At 38.3% G+C, this 25,127-nt stretch overlaps 1 protein-coding gene and 1 long non-coding RNA gene across 2 annotated transcripts in view; one reads left to right on the top strand and one right to left on the bottom strand.

The window, feature by feature from the left end:
* Nucleotides 1–8,592, bottom strand: part of LOC104873704 — a 47,113-nt gene extending 38,521 nt beyond the window's left edge. Inside the window, exons 1-2 of the long non-coding RNA XR_783544.1 lie at nt 8,542–8,592; nt 6,529–6,694 (exon numbers count right to left, since the gene is read on the bottom strand). This is a non-coding gene — a long non-coding RNA (uncharacterized LOC104873704). The remainder of the gene's footprint in view (nt 1–6,528; nt 6,695–8,541) is intronic.
* Clvs1 (clavesin 1) overlaps nt 1–25,127 on the top strand; it is a 213,622-nt gene that overhangs the window by 11,227 nt on the left and 177,268 nt on the right. Inside the window, exon 2 of the mRNA XM_010640529.2 lies at nt 2,452–3,076. Within this exon, the coding sequence (XP_010638831.1) occupies nt 2,625–3,076 (452 nt within the window). The 5' untranslated portion in view covers nt 2,452–2,624. The remainder of the gene's footprint in view (nt 1–2,451; nt 3,077–25,127) is intronic.

The following is a 25,127-nucleotide window of genomic DNA, read 5'->3' as shown; positions in this document are numbered from 1 at the left end:
TAGAGTTCACCTACATTGAGCACATGGTGATTTATCTATTAGATACAGCAATGAAAATGTCACTCACTGCTGAGGTGACCATCTGTCTGGATTTTCTTGGAACTGTCCCAGTTCAAACTTGATCCAACATCATTATTATTAGTGCCTGTTAGTGCCTACGTTTGGATAAGAAATTGCACCGTTGTCATTGGTGAGAGCAGTTTCAGCCTGTCTTAGTTACTTTTCTTGCTGCTGAGACAAAAACCAACACACACAAGTTAAGAGAGGAAAGGTTTATTTAGCTCATCATTTACAGATGATTCAGTCCATAATTGACTGGCTCTAAGGCTCAGTGGCACGACAGACAGGCATCACAGAGGAAAAACAGTTCATGGCAGGCAGAAGGTAAGCAAAACAACAAGATAGGGGGTGAGACAAGCTTCTTTCTGCTCCTTATATTGTACCCAGGCTACTGGGATTAGGGCAGTGCTAAACCAATCAGTGGACTGATTTATTTTTCACCCACTCTTAATCCTAGCACTAGACCATGAATGAATCATAGAGTAGATTCAGCCACCTCTGGAAAAGTTCCATCTATGACTGCATGAGGCTTTGGGGGACATCTAGACTCAAGCCATAACACAGCCCATGTCAAAGATTGCAGTGAATACAGAGATGAACTGGAGGAGGGAGGCACCAGATGAGGCAGCTTTTTGAAACTGTGGGGAAGCTATTAGAGATGGAATTTCAGTATTGGCTGGATACAGAACAAGATAGACTTTGAAGTTTTGTCCAATCCTGGGCATACTTCATAACTCTGTGTTTCTATACTATATGGATCTTTAACAGTCAGTGTGAAGCAAAGCTCTGTTCTGTTTCTTGTGTCACACATGCAGTTATTACATTACAAAACAAATATTTTATAAATAAATTTATTTTTATTATCCATTTCTTGAAAATGAATAATAGTTACTCAAGGTGATCTTCATCTGTCTCATACAAAATAGAAATGTATGGTCTTAAGCAGGAAGACTCATTTTTTTACTTTAATTATTTTGTATAATGAAGCATCAATAATAATAATTAGGTTGAGGATAAAAAGTCTGCCTCTAGACAAGCTAGGAAAAAAAAATACATGCTCCAAGTTTATTTATACCTAATGTGTCTTTTTGTGTTTGTGTGCTAAGAATTGAACTTAGGGCCCTGAACATGCTAGGCAAGCTCTCTGAACTATAACCCTCCACCATTAAAAAATTTTTTATTTTATGACAGGATTTCACTACAGTTTCCAGGCTAGGCTTGAATTTCTGATCCTTCAGCCTCAGTTTCTTAGTAGCTGGGAATATAGGTGTGCACCACCATACACAGCTACTAAGTCTTTTCACTTTTGAAACTTGCAGAACAGGACCAAGCAGATGTTTATGAGAGCTTAGCATTTATATTTAAAATGAGCAAAATGTAAATAATACATGTTTCTCTCTATACTATTTAGGTGGAGAAGTTATTGGGAATATATCTGAAAGAGTTAGATCACTCAGCTATTATCATAAATAAAACAATGTCTCAGGAGAACAGAAAAGTGATATAAAATGGAAATGATTCTTTGATCCTATATGGCTATTGGGTTAAGTAGAAAGCCAATCAAGAGCTTCGAGTTCTTTTTCCCTGCCTTGCAGAAAGGTGGTAAATGCAAATGATAAAGAATTTGATAACTGTTCAAATGTGGGCCTCCTTTGTCATTGCTTACTGAATTTGATTATCAAAGGTACAGCTTCCAGCCCCAAGCCCATCTCCCCAACCTCCATGATTGTAGTCCTCTTTTGAGTAATTAGGCACCTATAGGATTAGGGTGACTTTTAACAGCACCCCCCCCACTTTGGGACGGGGGATGGAACTAAGGCCATTGTGCTTGCGAGGCAGGTGGCAGAACCACTGAGCTAAATCTCAGGCCTTTAACAGTCCCTTTTTTATTGTTAAGACAAGCAAATAAATGCCTTTAAAAAGGCAGGCAGAAGGGATGTTTCTGTGACAGATACTTCTGTTTGAGAAAGGAGGCTAATGGGAACCAATAAATTGTACAGCAGCTATAATTTTTCTGCCACATCTAGACCTGTGAATAGCCCCATAAAGTACTGTATAACACAGAAGGATCTCTCTGTTCTTGTACTCTTGGTGAGGGTTATTAATAAAATAGTACTCTACTGCTAATCTGACCCCACACCGTTATGTAAACTAGTCAATATAACTAAGAGGATCCCAAACATATTTCACATACTTGCATATTTAACATTGAAGTTGTCAAAGACCAAAAACACCACATTTAGAAGATTACTTGCCATTTATCCTTTAAATCCCTACTAATCAGGCTTACAGCCCACTGTACCTGTTTTTCTATATAGGCTCTAATTGATTTGTCCAGATTTTCTTTGTATCATCTCTGTTTTGTTTCTCTTGTGTGCATTTGTTTTTCAGTGAGCAATGGCCTCGATTTTGCTTGTGTTTGGAATGGTCACCACCACATAGGGCCTGAATGTCCTACTGCTCTCCAGAAATAGAAAGAAGACCCCATATTTGTCTGTTTTGGTGGAAGTCTGGTAGTAGGAAAACTGTTGCATGGGCCACGATTTCAGCACAGTATCAGGTGAATGGGACCAGCCTTTCTTCCAAAGCATCAGAAATTGAGCACTTGGAAAGGAGATTTGGCCAAGATGACCCATTTGCAGGCGGGACTCAGTCCAGATACTATAGAGAAAGCACGCCTGGAACTGAATGAAAACCCCGATGTTTTACATCAGGATATTCAGCAAGTCAGGGACATGATCATCACCAGGCCTGACATTGGATTTTTACGTACAGATGATGCTTTCATCCTGAGATTTCTCCGAGCCAGGAAGTTTCATCAAGCGGATGCATTTAGACTCCTGGCCCAGTACTTCCAGTACCGTCAGCTAAATCTGGACATGTTCAAAAACTTCAAGGCGGATGATCCTGGCATTAAGAGGGCTTTGATTGATGGGTTCCCTGGAGTGCTGGAAAACCGTGACCATTATGGCAGGAAGATTCTTCTGCTGTTTGCTGCCAATTGGGATCAGAGTAGGTAAATGTAGATAGTGTCTTTATTTGGTTTTTCTTTTCCATGGCATCATCATTGTATGTGTGGGGTTGTATGGCTTTACAGGTAATGAGCTTGCATTTAAAATACATACTCCACATAACCACCAAGGAGGTTTTAAGGCCACAGGTATTGTCACCAAAAGGTAAGTCTAGTTGCTCAGGGATTTTTGAAACAATCGAACCATGGTATTAAAATTGTAAGAGACCTTAGAAATCAGGATTTTGTCCAATTAACTTGGTCATTCATTTTTAATAGAATTGAAAGTTGATCTTCTAGAAGATCCATATATTCTACCTTTTGTGTACTCATCTTTAATGACAACAACAAAAACCAGATTGAGGCGATGACCTTAAATCAAGTGTTTTCAACACATAAAGTCATCTCTTAAATCCTCCTCATGACTGTTTCTCCTGAGTGACAGATCTTTCTATCCAAACACCTGTTAGACATTTCTCCTTAAAAGTCCTATAAAGAGATAGAAATTCCACAAGCCCCAGACTTAAAGCATCATCTTCTCTCTCTACACCTGCTCTTCTATCACTTAGTCCCTCAAGCCAGAATCTGAGAGTCCTCAATTTCTCCTTGCTTTGGTCTTCACATCTAATTAATTTCCAAATCTTATCCCTTTCTCCTTAGAAATTCCTCGTCTCTTCTTTGCTTCTGTCACCCTTGCCCCAGTTTAGGTTCTCATTTCTCACCTATGTAACTGTGACAATCTGCTAAGTGGCATCTGCCTCTGGTCTCTTCTGAGCCATTGTGGTCTGTACTATGGTCAGGTTGACTCTTCCAAAGCCCTATTACTTCACTCCTCTGATTAAGGTTCTTCAGTGAGCTGTGTTGTCTTCAAAGTAAGCAATTTGCCTTCTGTACTTTCTGCTTTGCTTCAACCACTGTCTTCTATTCTTTGGTCTAGCAGGTTAAAAGTTTATGCTTTGCCTCAAATAGCTGAGGCAGCTCCTGCTATTCTCCAACCCTTTGGACTCTCTCCCAGACTCTAAGGGAGAGACCAATCATCTCTTATCAATCTGCCTCCTGATTCATACCAGTTTTATAGTTTTCCAGAAAAATAGCCTTCATCTACTCCACCACAACCCTGTGTTAATTAGGTCTCTTTTCTCTGTTCATATTTTATTAAAGTTCTATAAGAGGAGTATATGAATAATTCTTAACATAGATAATATTTTTGAATTCCTAGCACAGACTTTGGTAAGTATTTATATCATCTAATTCACTATAAAACTTGGTATGATAGATACAACTATAACCTCTATTTTATATTTGATAACACAGGTTTTGAGATCACAAAGGACTCATGTAGTGTCACACAGGTGGTGAAACAGAGTGGGAGTTGAGCCCTGGGAGCCTGACTTGAGAACCAGTTGCTCTAATCAAGCTTTCTTGTGATTGTATATTCATCTCGTGCATTGTCACCCACTTCTTCCCAGTATAGCTTCCTTGAAGATAGGGCATGTGGCACAATATTCAATCAATGTTGCATGAAAAATATATGAATGAGCCCATCTCCAAAATATTCATAATGATTTGAGTTTTCACAAAGATATCTTCATTGAAATTTTTGTTTCTTTGAAAAACATTGGCTTTTATAAAAATCAAGATATCAAAGTACCTTCCAACACCATTAAAAGGTACACCCTCAATGCCTCTTATCACTCTTTGTCCTCTTAAAAATAATAGCAGTGTACGACAACTTCACACCCAATTTTCTAATTTTCTGTGGATACACTAGGGGAGAGCAATGTAACACTGGAAAAGTATTTGAATATTTTAACACTATCAGTCTAAAGTTTAATGAGGTCTGCTCCTGGACCAATAATTATGATATGAAGTAATATCATATTTGTCATGTATCACATAATTTAAATGATTTATCATGAGCCTCTCATTACATTGGTTCATCTATGAGAATGATTTCTAAGGTCTTACATAACCATCCGTGTTGTTTAATCAACGAACTTTTGGCAGGCATAGACTTTGCGCCGGGGCTTGTGCTAAGGCAATTAGGACACCAAAGAGGCCACATGGTCTCTGTCAGTGAGGACCCCACTGTGTGTAGCTCATTGCTTAGCAATAGTGCAAGCATGTAAACATCTAGCCTCCACCTACCACAGGATAATTCCTTCTGAGTCACACAAACCATAAGAGGAGGACATCAGTGCTAAACTAGAGGGAATAGTTGTCCTCTTGTGAATGGCACATTAACATTTTGGATTTTGAAACCGGAAGATTTTGATGTTTCTGGAAAATAATCATACTGACATCATTTGTGCTACATTGTTGCTAGTGTTCTAGAACTTCCATCTGTTAAGACAGATGATGCAGGGAACATCTCTTTATGCTGTATACATAAATAGATGAACTATAGTAAAATATTTCATTTTGTATTAGAACTTGGTCTGTATTTATATCCCAGAACATGTCATAAGAATTAACATCTCAGAGGAAACAATCTCAATGTTTATGATCATGGTAACCTTGAACAAGTTACTCACTTCTCTGTTCCTCAGTTTCCCCTCATGTAAAATAAGAAACTTGAACTACATGATCCTTAAGATGCCTTCCAACTCTAGTGACTCATAAATGTGAAGCTCATTCAGCCTCATGAAATGGGTGGGAAGGGATTTTAAATTCAATTTATAGCTTCCTGGTTTACTAGCTTTTTGAAGTAATCTCTCTCTACCTGTCTCTTTCTGCTTTTTTCCACTCCAGTCTTTTTTAAACTATACAACATTGTCCCAAAGTATTTTGCTTTTAACAGCAAGGTGGGGATGATAAAACTGTCCTATTGACAGCAAAGATCATGAGGTGAAAAAAACCTTCAGTTTGAATTGGATATTATCATGTCACTTACTGATCATATGACCAGGGACAGGCAATCTGTCCAAATTCAGTTTTCTTATCTGTAAGATGGGGATAATAATGATATATATATGTGGCTGAGAGCATTGAATAAAATAATACATCAAAGATCACAGTTTGGCACATAGTAAGCATTCAATAGACATTACCTTTTAGTATTATCCTAATATTTAAAAGTGCCCCACTAAAAAAGTAATAGAGCACAGATGATAAGGAAATTAGAACCTGAGACAGGAGTATAATATTTGAAAATGATTGGGGCAATGAGTGCTATTTGCCCACTAGCTTGTCCTAAACATGTTTGTCTTCTCCTCAAACATATTTTTTATTGTCACAACCCAGCCGAAGTGGGCTCATAAGGCAGAAGAGTTGGTACAACTTGGCAAAGTGATTGCCTCACTCTCACTAGGGGCTTCAAGATTATTGGGAAGCAATTTGAATATCTCAATCAGAGGCTTACTGAATTATTAATGTTTATTAAAATGATGTAAATCTCATTCATCTAGACCCAAACACATGAACAAAAGCACAGAACAGTGAGAGATGGGAAGCATTACCTCCAAAGCTGTGTGCGGGCTCTGGCTGCACAGGTTGCGGGTGACAGTCAAGGAGGCCTGGGCAGCACTTGAGGTTTTGCAGAATGACAGGCCTTGTGCAGAGGTTGAGTCTCAGCAGAAAGCTGTCCAACTTCTGTATTTTCTGAGGCTACCAAGCTGAACTCATCTGAGTTACATAAAATGAGCACCCACGTATTCACTCATGATATGAGCACTGGCCCCCCTCACGGAGTCAGCAGAATTTATATTCCAACTCACCAGCTTGGCATGAAGCTAGGATCTACAGGGAGACTATTGCTCAATGCATCCTTTGATCTTGCTCACCTACATTCATGTCAACACTAGCAAGAATTCATAATTTGCCCCTGTAAGATCCGATCTCAACTAAATCCATTTCTTGTTTCTTTCTGAGCTGCAGACTTGCATCTAATCATACCGTCTGATCTGCCAAGAATGCCTGGCTCTTGCGTAGGGAAACTGGAGCATAGATGGGCCTGTGTATTTTTTCCAGATTTCCCTCAAAGAAGAGTGAATCTTGGTTAAATTATTTTATTCTTTGAAGTGTGAATTTCTCAAAGTAAACAGGTAAAATGTCAGGCCTCTTGGGCTATTTCAAGGATTAATCCTAATTATCCTTTTTGGTGGTGTCCAACAGGCAAAATGATGGGCCAGGGATTTGGTTCAGTGGTTCCGCTGCCTGCCTTGTAAGCAAAAAGGCCCAAGTTCGATCCCCAGTACCTCACAGGCACGCGCGCGTGCACACACACACACATATACACAATTTACAACAGGCAGAATGGAACAGTGATTCGGTGCACAAAGTCTGAAGCCAAATGGTCTGCCTTAAATCTCTGTGGGCTCCTAACCAAGTGCCTGAGCAAATTACTGAAATCTGTATGACCTTCAGTTTCTCATCTATACAGTGAGGGTGATGATGATTGCAAGTTGGCACCAATTTGTCCTTAATGAATACTAGTTTTTCCTTAAGGAAAAAGTAAATAAAATCAGGCAAATATCTAGAATCCTGGGTGAATCACACCAGCTACTTCCTAGTGAGAGCAGCATTTGATACTATTACAAACTTTCTTCTACCTGGAAAATTATTAATATATATATAATATTAATATACAATAATATATAACTGGGACGTCAAGGTTACCTTGCTGCATAGTGCTCTGTGATAGTTTATTTGTGGCTGGGGGTCATTGAGAAGTCACCTATTTTTTGTGGCCTATCTTTTGTTCATTAGAGTCTCAGGATATAAGAAAAGCATGCTGGGAGATTTAGATCATAAAAGCCTCACAGTACACCACAATAGTATCCATTAGTGCTACACACAGAACATCTGGACTCTGATAGGGAAAAATACCATTGGAAATAATGCTGCAAGTCGTAATATGCAGTTACAGTGAACATTCTTTTGTCAGTCTCGTTTGTTTTTCACCATTAAAAGCTCAGAAATCAGCAAGCAGGTGGAAAACTAGTTTTTTAAAAAATTGACTCTTCAGGAAAGATAAGGCACTTTAAGGAAGAGTTAAGTTAGGGTAATTTACTAGAGATAAAAGAGGCTGATGAACAACTTGATTACTACCTTCATGTATGCACAGTTATTAAAAGAAGGCAAAGCATCCTTGTTCTATATTCTAGAATAACTTTTTGTCCCTAGCTCTCTCTAGATAAAAGGTTGGAATTGAAGATAAGGGAGCCTGAGCCAGGGTCTCAGACCTGAGGATGAGAGAGTAGGACAAAATTTAAAGAGTCGTCAAAAACTCAGTAATTTACTGAAAGTAAACAATACCATGTTAAAATATTTCAGAAACTCAATGCAAAATATTCCTAATGAACAAAATATCAAAATTTTAAAGAAACCAGGGTAAGCATTTCTGCTTTATCCCTGTGGCCACAGGTTGGGTTTGGCTGAGCACGGCACTGCCCAGGCTGGTGTGATTTTTCCTAGGGAAGAGCTCAGTTGGCTTCTGTCAGTTACTTCATGATATGTAACACTGTACCTACCTGTACCACAGCTCCATAGACCTTACTGTTTCCGAGCATTTCCATGTCTTCTTATTTACTTCTCAGAACTGTTTGGGAGACTCAGTATCACAAAGGTACCACTGACAAACAAGGGGGTTGTGAGGAAATAATGCTTTTCTAGTCAAGGAGCAATATGACGTCAATGGGAAAAACTTGGACTAGAGCTTCCAATTCCAGGTTCATTCCAAAGTCATCTGGAGCCGACTGCTCAGCCTCTGAGGAGCCAGATGATGCAAAATATCCATGGAGCTTCTGCAAGGCTGCAAGTGGATTCTTAATGGAGGACAAGTGCATGCCTGAGTGTGATGAGGCACAGAGGGGAGGTGCTGAGGTTGGGGTGCAGTAAATCTCAAGAGCAGCACCACTCTGGGTGGAGCTGTTCAGTTCTTACCACATAGCATTATATCCAGTGCTGAAGAATGTTTAACTTCCGTTTTTACGGGTCTTATTACAACCAGAAAAAGCTCTGTATTTCCAATTCCTTCACAGAGCTGGAATCCATTTTGAGAGCCCCTAGTAAGGGCTGCCTAGAAATATCCTACAATCGGCATCAGTAATTACCATTCATTAAGTGCATTTGTGCCCAATGCTCCATATACAGTCATCTCTTGGTGTCTGTTGGGGTTCCACTCCACGGCTGTTTCTGAAAATCTGCAGATCCTCAATTCTCTTATATGAATGATATCATATTTACATATACCCTACTATCTACTTTAACTTCTACTGTAATTTTTCTTCAGGTTATTAATAGTATGTAATGCAATATAAATGTTAAATAGTTATTTTATTCTATTGTTTAGGGGATAATAAAAGAAAAAAAATGTCTGTTTATGTTGAGTACAGATGCAACTTTTTCAGAATATTTTCCGTGATTGTTTTTTTTTAAATTAATTTTTTGGTACATTTTAGGTATACAATATAATGACATTCATCATTTGAAATTTGCACCTTTACATAACTATCTTGGTTATTATTTTTTCCCCATTCCTCTGTCATCCCTTCAACCCTTCCATCCCTCCCTATTTACAGACTTTGTTTCCATTTTTCCATTTTTCTCATATTAATTCCATTCCCATCTCTCTTTTCCCCTACTCCTCCTACTTCCTTTTCCCCTTTGCCTCTTTTCTTCCCATTTCACATTAACTATTATACCATTTAGTGATTATTTCTACTTTCAGTTTTTAACAGTAGAGAAACTATTTGGTATTTACATGTGTGTCCTATTTATTTCATTTAAGGGTATGGCTTCAATGTACATCCATTTAACTATAAATGTCTCTAATTTCTCATTTTTTATGGCTGAGCAGTACTCCATTTTATCCAGTCTCATACTGATGGGCAATTGTATTGCTTTCAAGTTTTAGCTATTACAAATTGTTCTACTATGAACATGGGTATGCATATATCACTGTGGTATGATTCTTTTAATTCTTTGTGGAAGATACCCAGCATGGAAACAGCTGGGTCAAATGCGACTTCCATTCCTAGTTCTTTGAGGTATCTCCATACTGATTTCCACAGTGGTTGCACCAGTCTTCATTTCTACGAGCAGTGGAGCAGTGTTTCTCTTTCCCACAACCCCACCAGCATTTGTTATTGGTTGATTTCATGATAGCAGCCATTCTTCCTGGGGTGAGGTTGAATCTCAGCTTGTTTTCATTTGTATCTCTCAAATGACCAGTGATGTTGAATATTTTTTATATACTTATTTATTATTTCTACTCCTTTGTATGAGAAATGGCCGTTCATTTCAGAAGCCCATTTTTGCAATGGGTTTTTGCATTTGGAAGGTCTCATTTTTAAAAGTTCTTTATATATTCTAGATAGTAGACCTTTGTCTGAGGAACAGCTAGTGAAAACTTTTTGCCACATTGTGGGTTGTCTTTTCACACTGTTGGTGTTTTCTCTTGCTGTGCAGAAGCTTTTTAATAAGAGGACCACAAACTTGTTGATTGTACTAGTTCATGGGCAACTGAGGTTTTGTTCATAAAATCTTTTCCTACACCAGTGTCTTCAAGAGTTCTACCTTACCCCTCTTCCAGACAGTTTAGTGCTTCTGTTTTAATATTTAGATTTTTAATCTATTTTGATTTTATTTTAGTGAATGGTGAAAGATAAGAATCTAGTTTTAATCTCTGGCAAGTGGAGACCCAGTTTTTCCAGCACCATTTTTATTTATTTTATTTTATTTGTTTGTTTGTTTTTTTGGTACCGGGGATTGAACTCGGGTCCTTGCGCTTGCAAGGCAGGCCACTGAACCGCTGAGCTAAATCCCCGGCCCTAAAAAGGCCCATCTGGACTTTTTTTCTGTACCGGGGCTTGAACTCAGGACCTTGTGCTTACAAGGCAGGCAGCGGAACCACTAAGCTAAATCCCTGGTTCCAGCACCATTTTTAAAAGAGGCTATCTTTCCTCCAGTGAGGGTGTTTGGCTACTTTGTCAAAGATGTGATGGCTGTGTGTGTCTGGACTTTTTTCTAGATTTTCTAATGTTCCACTGGTCCTCAAAATATATTTCTTTGCCAGTACCATGCTGTTTTTATTACAGAAGCTTTATAGTACAGTTTCAAATTGGGGATTTTTGATCCCCCCTTGTCTTTATTGCCTAGAATTGCTTTTGCTATTCTAGTTCTCTTCTAGTTCTAAATGAATTTTTGGATTGTTTTCTCAAGGTCTTTGAAATATGCTGCTGGAAATTCAATTGGGATTGCATTAAATCTATACAGCAGTTTTGGAAGTATGGCCATTTTCACTATCTTGATTCTTTCTACCCAGGAGAAAGGAATGTTTTTCCATTTTCTGAGATCTTCTTCAATCTCTTTTTTTGGGGCTTTGCAGTTTTCAGAGTAGAAGTCTAATTTCTTCCTTAATTTCCTCTGTGACACATTGGTTATTCAAAAATGTGTTGTTCAATTTCCAGGTGTTTATGAAATTCTTGTGTTTTTTTTTGCTATTGATCTCCAATTTCATTGCACTATCCTCTGATAATATACAGGTAATAACTTCAATATTTCAATTCCTTTGCACTTACTTAAGCATGTTCTATGAGCAAGTATGTGATCTATTTTGGAGAATGACCCACGTGTAGCTGAAAAGAGTATGTATGGATTTTGTGAAGTGGAACATTGTAAAACATCTATTAAGTCTATTTGTTCAAGAGTTTGATTGATTTCTAGTATTCATTGTTTTATGTCTAGTTCATCTATCTTTTTGTGACAGTGGGGTATTGAGGTCCCCCATTACTATTGTATTAGTGCTTATTTGATTTTTCATGTCCATTAGTATTTGTTTTATATAGTTGGTGCACTAGTGGTTGGTGCATATATATTTATGATTGTCATCAATTTCTTTTGGATTATTCCCTTTAAAGGATGGAGTGTCCTACTTTGTCTCTCTTAATCAGTGTTGGTTTGAAATCCACTTGATATGCAAAAAGCATAGCTACGTCTGCTTTTTTTTTCAGGTTCCTGTCACATGGAGTATTGCTTTCCACCCTTTAACTTTCTGTCTATTAGGTTTTTTAAATTAGATGTGTTCCTTTTATGCATCATATTGTTGGATATTGCTTCTTGACCCATTTTGCAAGGCTATTTCTTTTGATTGGTGAATTGAGACAGTTAACATTGATGGTTATAACTGATATGTATTGAATTATCCTTGTAATGAGTTTTTCTTTTTGTTGGATTGCATTTAATTTCTTTTTGGGCCTGATTGCTTCATTCTGCTGGGCTTCCTGGGGTTGCAATCTTCTTGGTATTTTCCCAGGATATTGTTTAAAATTTTTTTGAGTGCTGGTTTGGTATTCAGGATGTTCCTCAGGTGCTCTTTGTCATGAAAGTATCTTATTTCTCCATCAGTATTGAAAGATAGTTTTGTAGGGTACATCAATTTGGTTTGGAAACTGTTTTCCTTTAGGGCTTGAAATCCATCACTCCAAGCTTTTTTTTCCTTGAAGGTTTGTGTTGGGAAGTCTGCTGTGATTCTGATGGGCTTTCCTTTGCATATGATTTATTTCTTTTCTCTGACTGCTTATAGAATTTTGTTCTCCTGTTGGATTTCTGGAATCTTAACTATTATATGCCTAGGTGTAGATTTTTTTTGTTTGTTTGTTTTTGTTTTGTACTGGGGATTGAACTTGGGCCTTTGCACTTGTGAGGCAGGTGGTGGAAACACTAAGCTAAATCCCCGGCATGGAGATTTTTAAAATCAGGGCTAGTGGGAGTCCTATATGCCTCACTTATCTGAACATCAAGTTCTTTTCTTTACTTGGGAAGTTTTCTGCCATTACTTCTGTGAACTATCTTTTATGTCATCTGTATTCTCTCCTGTTTCTTCAAAGACTCCAATCAGTCTTATGTTATTCTTTGCATCTTCTAGTAGCTGCTGGATTGATTTCTTGTGATCTTTTACTATTTTTAAGAAACTTTTCTTTTCCTGGTCACTAATTGCAATCTTATCTTCTATAGCTGAAGTTCTGTCCTTGCATTGGAACACTCTGCTTCATAAATTTTCAATGGACTTTTTTAGTCTCCTAGAATTATGTTTATATCTGTTTTCCATCATGTTCCTTAGCACCTCTATTTTTTATCTGTATCCAGTCTAGTTTTATTAATCATGTCTTACACTATGGGCACAATCTTTGCTGTTATTTGAGAAATTATTTCTGATTTCATTTTTTCCATATGCTCTTTTGTTGCTAGTTCAGGGAGTCCAGCAGTGGTTGAGTTCCATCTCTTTTCCCTTTGGGGTTGCCTTAGTGATCTGGAAGTCTGGTTTGGGGATATGTTTCTGTGTCTTCTCATTTCAACAGATGCAGCCTGCTGTTCCTTTGTTGAGGTGACTTTTTGCTTAACCAGTGGTCTTGAAATCCCAACAAGCCACCGAGCAGCCTTACTCTGCTGCTCACCAGTTCACTAATTCCTGGGTTCAGAATGGGAGCCTTCTGGATCCCTGAACTGACCTGTTGTCTGGGTGGGTTTCTAGCTGGGGCTTGTACACGCGTCGCATGGTATCTAGGAGTGCCTCTGACTGTGTTCTCTATGTATGTGTTGTCTGGGAGGGCCTTTGGCTGGGGGCCCAGTTCCTATTGTCTGAGCAGGCCTCTGGCTAGGGTCGCTGTGCACTTATCAAAGATATCAGTGTAATCCTAAAACTGTTGCTTGTGCATCTGTGCAGCTCTTTTCCAGGTGGACTCTTGGCTGTAGCCTGTCTGCCTAAGCCATTGGGGTTGGGATGGGGCCCTGACTGGGATCTTCCTGCAGCCACAGCACTCTGGTCCACACTGTTGCTCCCCGGGATCTGCATGCACTTACTGATGCTAAGGGGAGGGCCTCTGGCTGAATTTTGTGCATCTCTGCAGCTCTTTTCTGGCTTGGGCCTGTGTGCCCGAGCCTCTGGGTTTGGGGCAGAGCCCTGGCTTCAATGGTTGGTTGGATAAATCTACAGATGCAGAATCTGTGGATACAGAGGGTCAACTGTACATTATTTCTAAAGCTTCTCATAGTCCTGCAAGTGTCTAACATAATAGAAATGAGAGCCTTCCCTATTCTGAATGCTTTTCCAGTAAGGCCTATTTAGGACCTTCTTCATACCTATCTACATAAGTTTCAGAAGTCTCTGGTAATCAAATCTGCATTACTGGGGAAAAGATCTGTTATGCTTTAGTGAATGGACCAGGTCTCCATCACCCTACATACTTTTCATAATAAACACACTGAATGGCTATGGTAGCTGGGCCCTGGGTGGTCCCGGAAGGTCTTTAAGCAGTGCTCCTATGTGGTCTCCGGATGTCATCTTCTAGCACTTTCCCCACCAGGCCCTCAGGGCATCTCATATTGGGTATATGAATGAATCTTGAATCTCTGAAATTCTTTCCTTCACATTCTGAAAGTGAGGGCACTGGCATATTTCCTCTGCCCCATGAAAATCCCCCTGAATTTGTACATAAGGACGGTTGGACTGAGCCCACTGCATTTCTGGGAAAGCCATCAACTATTTTTCATCCCCTCGTGCTTGGCAGTAATCTATTTGATGGATTTGTTGGAGGACAGCAGCTACTTCAAATGTCACTGATCATTGCTAACCTGTGACAATCCATACAAAAGCCCTCACAACTTTGTGGGCATGATATGGTGATGTGGCTGTGGGAGATGAGTTTGGAGAGAGTTCTTTCTTCTGATTAGAGCCTTCAGGCAGTGGGTGGGATATAACTCTTCAAACTATAAATAATAGTGTGGATTGAGGCTCTCCTAGCACTTCAAGAGCATTAGAGGACATTTTACAGGTAGCAGGGGGCTGTGCCTCATTCAGTTTGATTGTCCTAAGTGCTAAGAACTTATGGCAGGAAAAGGAACAGATTTCTCAAATATCCCAGCTGAATATTGTTGAAAAAAAGAACAGGCAAGCCAGGTAGCTCTCGGGCTTCTCACCAGGCCTGCAGGAGAGCCTGATCCACAAATCTCAAAGCCTATTAAGCGAGATTCAAAGACAACGTAGCCCACTATTCTTTCTATGAAAACAGTGCCAGAATTTCTTTACTAGTGCTCAATTTTCCAATAGTTATAAGTTTAAATAAGACATTCATGAGCCATCAGAGAGGAAGTAGTGACTAAGCATTGCCTGTAACTTGATGTTACCAAGGATCTGAACAGCTCAACTGGCAAATGCAATCGCCATACACTCCAATCTCATGAACACCTGAAAGACCAGATGTTAAAATCTTTACCCAGTCTCTGCCCTTATTTCACACTGGTAATAATAATAAAAACAGCAACCTTGACTTTAAAATGTTCCAATCTAACAAAGGAAACTGGATATCACTTGAAGTTTATTACAAAATTATAAACCAACAGAAGTATCATCTTTGCCTACTAATTGTTTTTGCATTAAAGTGAGTGTGTTCAGAATTACATTTGGCAAATGGAATCCCAGCTGTGCAGCTAACTAGGCTTATGACCTTGACAAGATACGTACTCTGTTTGCAATCATTTTCTTTGTTTGGTAATAGTACTGTGTGCTTGGTGATAATACTATGTTTGTGGTAGAGATAGTAGGAAGGATTTACACAAAGATAGGCATTTTCTTTCTTCCATAATTAAGATGGTTTCTCCATTTCAGCCTATTTCAGAATCTGGGATGCCCAGGATGTGATTTCCCACTCAGTCATAAAGTCTTGTAGGAAAGGATAAATGTTTTTTGAGCATCTAAAAATATGTTGATTGATGAGGGAGTAAAGTTAGAAGAGCTTCTAATGTTCCTGGATTGCTGCCTCTTCAACTAATGGAAGTATATGTATGTGGCTTGTCATGTGCTGTGGCCAAACAATTCTCTGAATATTTCTTTTTAAGTTGCTTTTTCCTCCACAAACACTTCTTATCACACATACTCTACCACTCAAACTAATTCCACTTAGTCTGGGACTCAGCTCTTTTTTGCCAAGTGTCAACATCAATTTAAGATTGAACTTAGAGCAGTAAATGGTTGCCTCTTAGAAGCCATCTCTTCCATAGATTAAACAAATGAGAGAGACATGGACTTTGCCTAAAGATAACACAACAATTCATGTCCCTGCCTAACTGGATAGTAACCCTTAGGAAAATGCAGGTGTAACATGCCTCCTAAGATAATGTCACAAAAGCCAGTAGATTTGCACTTTAGGGGGCCATAAAGACTAGGGAACAAGCTTTATTTTCTGATACGATGTCTTTCTTACCAGTTGTGCCTCCCAGATTCTCACTTATCAACCCAGGATTTTAAAAGCCATCACATTCATTATCTTATGGGTAGCAAAAGCTCTTCTGATAGCCAGAAATTCAAGGGTCTAAGTATAATTTCTTTTTTGTTTGGGCTAGTCCTGGTTAAGGAAGCCAGTGCTGCAGTTGGTCTCAATTACTCACTTGAAATGGTACTGAAATCTGGGACATGACCTGCATTTGCTCTTTAAAAGGGCAGTGTCAGTGAAAGAGGACATGTAGAAAGAGCATTTTTAATCATGTGGCTGTCTGCATGCTGTGTTCACTGAGAGATTTTCAGATAGGTATGGAAGATTCCTGAATGGATGCATTGCAAGCTTTCTTACATGTAAACTCTGATGGGCTATCAGTTGCTTTCCACTATTCTCAATAAACCCAGAGAACATCTTCTGATCCTTTCTGCAGAGAAGGATACTGTGGAGCTGAGAAGGAAACCCCTTAGCACATGCCTGAGATTCAGCCCCCCTCCCTGGGCTCTGAGCTTCCTCTCCATCCACCAGCTATTCTGCCCTTTAAATATGGCTCCCAGATAATCACTCCTGAGCTGTGATATACACAACCTTAAACAGCTGCTGGGAATGATTAAGAGCTTGTGCTTCACTGAGGTTGTAAATCAAACTCAAAAGCCATTTATTGTGAATGTACTATAAAGCAGTAGAAGTTATTGCTACTCTACTGCAAAATGTAACATCAGACAAGAAAATAGAGAGGGTAAATTTTGTTGTGAAGGTTTTAGCGTGATGTGTTGTTTTTCCTTTGTGCATTTTCTTTCTTCTGCCTCTGTTTTTCTCATCTCTTTGCCTCTATTTTTTTCTCTGCAGTGCTGGCTGCTGAATGACTCTGGATCCAAATTCAGCACTCCTGCAAATAACACCTAGTGTCACTCTGGATTAGAGAGTGCTGATATTAATAATGCTCCTAGGCATTTATCATTGTCCTGTTCCCTGCTGTTTTTATATAATTCTTATAACAATTGATGAAAGAGATATTATCTTGATTTTAAACAGAGGATATTTATGTAGACTTAATCACAATGCTGGTCAGTGCTTTAATTTCTCTGTCTTCTTCATGTGGCTTAATTGTGACTGGGGCCCATTATTGGGAAATGTGCCACCTAATCTTTGACTGCTCAAAATTTGTTGCAAGATTCCTGATCAGGAATATTTTTGCCTTTTAAAACCTTAATAATCTGGCATCACTTTCCTTATCCACAGGAAATCTTCTACTTGATTCAAAGAGTCTTCTTCCTCTCCTCTACCCCTTGTCTTTCCCCTACATTTCAGCTCTCCCTCACCTTCCCTTCCGTGGCTTCTGCTGCAGCATTAATCCTGTATCGAGGGGAGCATGGGCCCTATAGGAGCATAAAGAAGAGGCACCAAGGCCAGTTGGAAACTGAGGCCTCAGAGAAATCTTCGTGGAGTAGTTATCTGACTTGAAGGAGAAAGAAGGAGCAGATGAACAAATGGCCGTGTGAGGGAGGGTGCTAGAGACAAAAGTTCACAGGAGGCAGTCATCCTGGGGGAAAGAGGTTGCCATGCTGGGAAAACCTTAGCTGGTTACATGAAACTTAGAAGATAAGGTCCATGTGGTAAGAAATGTGACTGAGGAGGTAAGTTGAGGCCAGAGATGGTGGAATGTGGGTTCTATGCTAAGGGTATCTGAGTCCTACTTGTCTTTCAAATCTGGTATTCACATGGAGCTTTGCCATGACTGAGGCAGCGTTGATCTGGCCTCTTTCTTCCCCAAATGCTTGATACTATGATCTTTACTATGCACTGCTTTGTGCATCAGAGAAGCTCCTAGAGGTAGGACTATGTGCTTTTCCTCCTGGGTATCTGTGGGTACAAAGAAGTCCTTAGTGCTATCCTGTTGGCTGACTGATTTGAGGGGAAATGTTGGAAGCAATGGAAGGCCTCACCATGGGAGATCTTCCTAGACTCTGCCCAGTGCCAACTTCCATTAAAGCAACTGGATTTATGTGCAATTGAACTTGAAAATGAAGGAAGATGAGACAGGGTGCCTCTGCCTAGCCCTTGCCCAGTGATTCTCTGCACAGTCCAATGGGCACAGAGTGTCATAGAAACAATAGCAGCAGTGGTAACAAGGGACAGGATGGGTCCACAGCAAGGGTGCTGGTGAGGCTTGTCCCTTGTGGATCTTGGCTCTGAGAGCCAAATTCCTCTCTAATAATAAAGATGTGGAAGGAAATGACTTTCATTGTTTTCTCTAAACTCTATATTCTATGCTTGTTGTTTGGTATCAGATAGAGTTAAGAAAAGTCTTCACACTATAAAAATCTCCATGGTTAAGAATGCAGAGCCCAGGGAAGAGAAGCCTGACTTTCTGCCTTCTTCTTTGTGAATGGCTTCTTATTTCTCCTCTGGCCCTGCTCTCCCTGGCAGATTTTTCCTGGTGAAAACACATTTTATCCCGAGTTTCTTAGGGGTTCATCCATAATATATTTCATCACATGCATATTGATTGTCATATCAGACCACCACAGGTAGAGTTGTAGCTTGATGCTTGATCTGTGGAATCTTGGCAAATAATACTTCAATGTCTCATTTATTTTATATCTTCATAAGGGGAAAGGGTATTACATAGACATTGAGTTTCCACAGTTGAGGGCTACCTTTTAAGGCCAATTGAAAATTTTTATTTTGTTCAGTTCTGGTTAAAACAAATCTTAGAATGCATTCACTCTATCTGCTGCATATAATTTATACTTTCTTTATGATAAGTACTGAATATGATGAATATAAATCATTTTATCCTGGGCTACGAGACAACAGCCATAGTGATGAAGATTCCTGGGCTGTGTAGGGCTTTGTTTCCTTGTTACGTGGCCCACATGCTACACTTCATGATTTATCTAATATCCTTCTTTTTTAAGTACTGGGGATTGGACCCAGGGCCTTTAAACTCAGATAAACCTCTAGCGCCTTTTAATTTGTTATTATTCAGTAGCCTGATGTCACTAAATAGCCCAGGCTGGGCTCAGACTTGTGGTCCTCCTGCTTTAGTCTCCCAGCATGCTGGGATTTTAATCACATGACAGGGCACTCAGGTCTAATTTTTTTTTAAAAGTTATTTCTCTTCCTTCTAAGCTTTCAATTCCAGCTGTTGTTCATGGGTCTGCTTCAAAACTACCTTTTCTTCTCATTTTCTGAATTGGGAAGCCAGAAATCTAAGCTTGTTGAATTGTATACTTTGAGTGAGAAACTATGAGAATCCCAAGAAAAAAGTATATGAGCTGTAGCAATGCATGAATTGTGTAACATCTCATATGTACGCTCAGAAATAAAGTTCTGCCTAATGCAGCAGTAGGCAGGGCACAAGGCATCTTCTATTTCAGCATCTTTTGGAGCTGTACAAATCTGTATCTGAGAAGCTTTTCTCCAAGGTTCCTCTGGCTTCATATTTATGCACTTGATCCCTTCTGACTTTTAATACCTTCCTTCTCTTTAATTTTGGGGAATTATGCAGGCCTGATGATCTCATCTATATCTTGAGGCCTGGTCTTCAAACGATACGTCTTCAGCCACAGCTGTATTGTGTTTGACCTTTGTCCTAACTCTCTCGAGGGCCTAGCCCTATCTGATCTCCTGTAATAGTTTTACCTAACTCAGCTCTCTGTAATATTTACAGCATGCACCACTTTACTTTTGGGATAGAGCAATCAATCCATTTGACAGCCATTCTGTAATGGCCACAAGTGGCAAATTGCAACTACTTTATAGGTAATAATAGGTTTTTCTTTTCTAAAATTTCTCTTCACAGAGTTCAGCAGTGTGCTGAGGTGTTTTGTTTTCTTTTGTTCACTTTTAAATCATGTTTGGTCTTTGATAGGCTGTTTCTTTCACTCCTTTTATTCAATGTTTCAAAATATTTACTGAGCATCTACTATATACTAGATATTTTCTAGATACTAGGAGCACAGAGGTGAGCAAGAAAGAAATTCCTGCTTTTGAGGATCTTAAGAAATAGTAGTTTATAATACATTAAGATTTTCAAACTCAGGGCTCAAAAATTCCTTTAATTCTGAAAAAAATCTCTTCATTTCTTATGCTATTGGCTTGCCATTATCATTTTTGTTGTCTACATATGAAGTCCCCATTTGTCTTTTATTGGAAATTATCATTCTATTTTTAAGAATTTTAACTTTTCTTTCATATTTTTCATGTTTTTATCTTTCTGAACACAATTCTGGGAGACTTTTCCAGTTCTGTTTTTTAATTTCTATAGTTTTTATTCTCATGATTTTCATTTATTGTTTTTCAAATTTATTTATTTTTCCATAATGTTTTATGAAAACAGCTCCAGTTCCATCTGCAGCCCCAAGGCCTTGATTTTCATCTTGTTTGTAAAAGAAGTGTTAAACCCAACTATGAGGTAGATCTGGCTCAGTTCCATAAAACTTTAAAGCCCTTTCTTCTTGACCATTTCTGCTTATTTGTGACCCTTTGAGATTGCCATGCGTTGCTTCTGATATCAGTTATGAATAAATAATTTCAAATTATATTTATTGCACAATTTTGTTTGGTTGGGAGGAGGTTATTGATTTTTGACATCAACTTATTCTTGTCACTTTAAGCAGGATTTCTAATATGTAATATATATTTCTGCATATTTAGTCACCATATTTAAGTCCCTTTTTCTTGGCTCTCTTGCATATAATTATTTCATTCTAAAAATGTTGATAAACTTGTTTCCTGTTTTATCAAAAACTTTTCTATCTTTAATTAGTTTTTCCTATGTACTTTGTCATAGATTGATAACAATGTGTCAAATTCTTCTAATGTAATCATATTTGATTAGTAATGTTGCTTTCTATGAATGCTACATTATTCATTTTGTCTCAACAATGATGATAGCATTTATATATATATATATATATATCTCAAATTGTGCTATTTATTATTTTTGATAAATCTGACTTATTGGATAATTAAAACTTTGCCTCTTTTTACAGCTCTTTGGAGTTACCTGATCAACCTTTGGTCACCCTAATTGTTTCAAGATTTTCTGAGTTATTTTACTTTAGCTGTGCTTTTACAAAACTATAACTCAAACTGTTACTATTTAATGCTTTTTTTACATTCATGTACTTTTTCTGTTTATTCATTTTTGCTCTACACATTTATTTTTATTTGCTATTTTTCTAGCAAAAATTTAAAGAACAAGCTTTGTACTCAATGTCAGTAGTGGTTAGATTTTTCAAAGGCAATTGTAGATTTGTATTAAATTAGCTTTTACAGTAAGAGATACTTTAGTAATATTTTAAGAAGCCATCTGTCTTAGTCCAATTGGGCTGCTATAACCACAGACTCAGTAGCTTATAAACAAGACACATTTATTTCTCATTTATCTGTAGGGTTTTCAAACTGAGCTACTTGCAGACCTTCTTTAACATTTTGAGACGGTCTAAGTTGCTAAGTTGCCCAGGCTAGGTTTGAACTGTTGATCCTCCTACCTCAGTATCCAAGAGTACTAGGATTACAGGTGTGTGCCACCACACTGGCTTCTCATGCCTTTTTAAATTTTTTTTTCATATTAAGTTTATCGGTACATTTTAGTTACAGTCAACATTGGGATCTTGTACCTTTATATGATGTATCTTGGTTCTTATTTTTTCCCCATTCCCCTGCCCTCCCTTCACTCGCTCTACTCTTCCTTATTTACAAAAACTTTGCTGCCATTTTTCCTTTCCTGATATTTTTTCTTTTCCCATTTTACTTCTCCCCTACCCCTCCCACTTCTACGCCTTTAGACCTTTTCTTCCTATTACACAATATCTATTATACATTTTTATTCTTATTTACACTTTTAATTTTTCACACCAGGGAAACTATTCAGTATTTACACAATGTGTCCTATTTATTTCACTTAAGAATATGGCCTCAGTGTGCATCCACTTAGCTATAAATGTCTCTAGTTTCTCATTCTTTCTGGCTAAGCAGTACTCCATTTTATAGAACATTCACATCGTCTTTACGAGCTGATGGGCAACTGGGCTCTTTCCAAGTTTTAGCTATTACAAACTGTGCTGCTATAAACACGGGTGAGCGTATATCACTGTGGTATGATTCTTTTAATTCTTTTGGGACGATAACCTCTTTTAAAAGGGAACTAATCCTCCTGGGCCTTCTTGATCTAATCACCTTATGAGAGCCCTATCTACTAATACTATGATCTTGGGAGGATTTTAAAATATGAGTTTTTGGAGGACACAAAATTTCAGCCCATATTAGTATTGCTTGTGGGAGAAAAGAAATGTGACATTGCAAAAACACTATACCACTCTTACTCTAGTTACTCTTTGTGTACTCTGGTTATGGATGCCACAATTTGTTTTCTATTGTATTGCAAATAAAAGTGATCATTTCATTCATGTAAAATATCCTTTGGTAATCGATTTTATAACTAATTAAAGCAACTTTAAAACATTTAAACTTACCTCTGCATATCAGTCTTTTTTTTTTCCTTCATAACTGTCCTTCTACCAAGATTTCCCCATTAATGGCCTGGTTTTGATGTACTTCCCATTGTTCTGGCCTAGATTTTCCAGTAATTTATCGGGAAGACTGCCACTGAGTAGAATCCTGTGTGTCCTTGTAGCTAAGCCATGACTTTTGCTTTCTTCTACGCAGAGGCTGACTTGACAGGGGATGGGCTCTCAGACTCCATCCTCAAGTTCTGTGGTGATTTGCTAACCTCTCTGCCAGCACTTTGACTGCTGAAGAGTCTGAGAACAATTGATTTTGCCATGAATTTTTTTTTTTCTGGATGATCTGGTTATTTTCTTCCGGATGTCCCCAAGATTATCTCCTGTGATCCTTCTTCCACCTTTTCCTTTCTGAATACTGAAAGACCCCTCCTGCTTGTGCGAATGGATAGCCATTATCCTGACGTTTAGTTTTCTGGGGACATAATGTACATTAACTTTTCTAACTAGAGCATTTCTTAGTGACAGGAAACATTTTTCATATTGCTCTTGATTGCTCTCTTGCTCCTTATTCAGCAAAAATGTGGAGTTTTACAAATCTGTAGAGTTGCTCCTACTAGAATGACCCACTTCATCAGTTTTTTGTAAAGTTTTCTAGAGGAAATATTTTGAGATCTTCAAGATAAATGAGAAACTTATACTGCAGGGGTACCTTGGTTCATGAATTTAATTCATTCCATGATTCTGGAAAAGAAACTTTTTGTTTGCTTGGGAAAGATGCCCACAGTCATGTTTGTTACCCAATGCTGAGTTTGCAAACAAAAACAAAATTTTGCCAACCATGTCTGTGAACTGAGGGTACCACTGTATTTTATTTTAAAATATATTTCTTGTTTCTTTCAGTAAATCTACTTTAGAGGAGAAATGTCTCTGATCTTTTTTGTTCCTCCTTCAAGTCTCCTCACATGTTGTATTCTTAGTGAGGCCATCTTTGATCATTCAGTTTAGCACTGAAATCCTCCCTTCACCCTTCTGCTTCTGAGTCCCCTGATTCTATTTTGTTCTTTTTCTTTTTAATTGTCAATTTCTAAAGCTATCATATTTTATGTTTGTTTAATCTAGGAAGGACATCAAACATAATGATTGTCCTTCCTTTACCCCCATTCCAGCTTTACTATAATATAAACCCCTCAGGGGAAAAAAATGTCTAAAGGTGTAGGGGAAGTGGTAGGGGTAGAGGCAAGTTAAGAAGGGAAAAGAAAAAATATTAGAAAGGGGAAAAAATGGAAACAAACTGTCTGTAAATAGGGAAAGGTGGAGGGGGTGAAGGGAGGGCAGGGGAATGAGGAAAAAATAAGAACCAAGATAGATCATGTAAAGATGCAAGATGCCAATGATAAATGTGACTGTACTGTATACCTAAAAAGGTATAATTGTTAGCGTGCCATAGGAACAAATGGCTAAAGGGGAAGTGGGAAGTGTAGGGGAAAGTAAATAAGGGAAAAGAAAAAACATAAGAAAATGAAAAAATGGCCACAAAGTCTTTGTAAGTGTGGAAGGGAGGAGGGGGTGAAGGGAGGGCAGGGGTAAAGGGAAAAAAAGAGAACCAAGACCTGTCATGTAAAGGTACAAGATTCTAATGATGAATGTAACTGTACTGTATACCTCAAAAGTACCAATAAACTCAATGAGAAAAATATTTTAAAAAATAAACTCCTCAAAAGAGAATAGGGATCTTTGTATATTCTGTTCCCTGATGTATCCCAAACCACAAAAGAGTCCCTCCTGGCAGATATAGGTGCTTGTTAAATATATATTAGATAATTGATTAAATTCTTCAAGTGCCTAAATATATAGTGATTTATTCTGTCCATGTAAACACAAATAGATTCTTCTCTAATATCCATAGACTGATAAGTAGAATGGAAATACAGCATGTCCCTTTGGAGATGGATGTAGTTCCTTGGCAAGCTCTTTCATGTCATAATTAACATAAGAAGGGGACTATATGCTGACTGTAAATTAGAACCATCATTCTAGTGATTATAATTTTTAGTGAAGAATGATGGAATGATAATTAGTAATAGAAGTGTCTTCTTCCCACTGAGTGACTTCCTTTGTGTGAAGTGGATGCATAGGACCAAGTGTGCACAAGAAATAAGCCTGAGGGACCCCTGGTGCCTTTGGTGCTGTCAAAATTCTGCCAGCTCACCAGAAGAGGGTGTTACTTATTTTGGCTTCATAAATAATGAAGAAAAGGTGAGTGTTATTGATTGAACACAAAAGGTGGTTAGTTCTTATTTTCTTCTTTAACAGAAGAATGTACTATTGATTAGTCAGAATGGTTCTTCTCATCTTTTATATATATAT

The sequence above is a fragment of the Fukomys damarensis genome, unplaced genomic scaffold (assembly GCF_012274545.1).
Source record: "Fukomys damarensis isolate Sample0158 unplaced genomic scaffold, DMR_v1.0_HiC HiC_scaffold_5, whole genome shotgun sequence".
NCBI lineage: Eukaryota > Metazoa > Chordata > Mammalia > Rodentia > Bathyergidae > Fukomys > Fukomys damarensis.
Note: the sequence above shows the minus strand (reverse complement) of the source record. Positions and strands in the feature narration are given on the sequence as shown.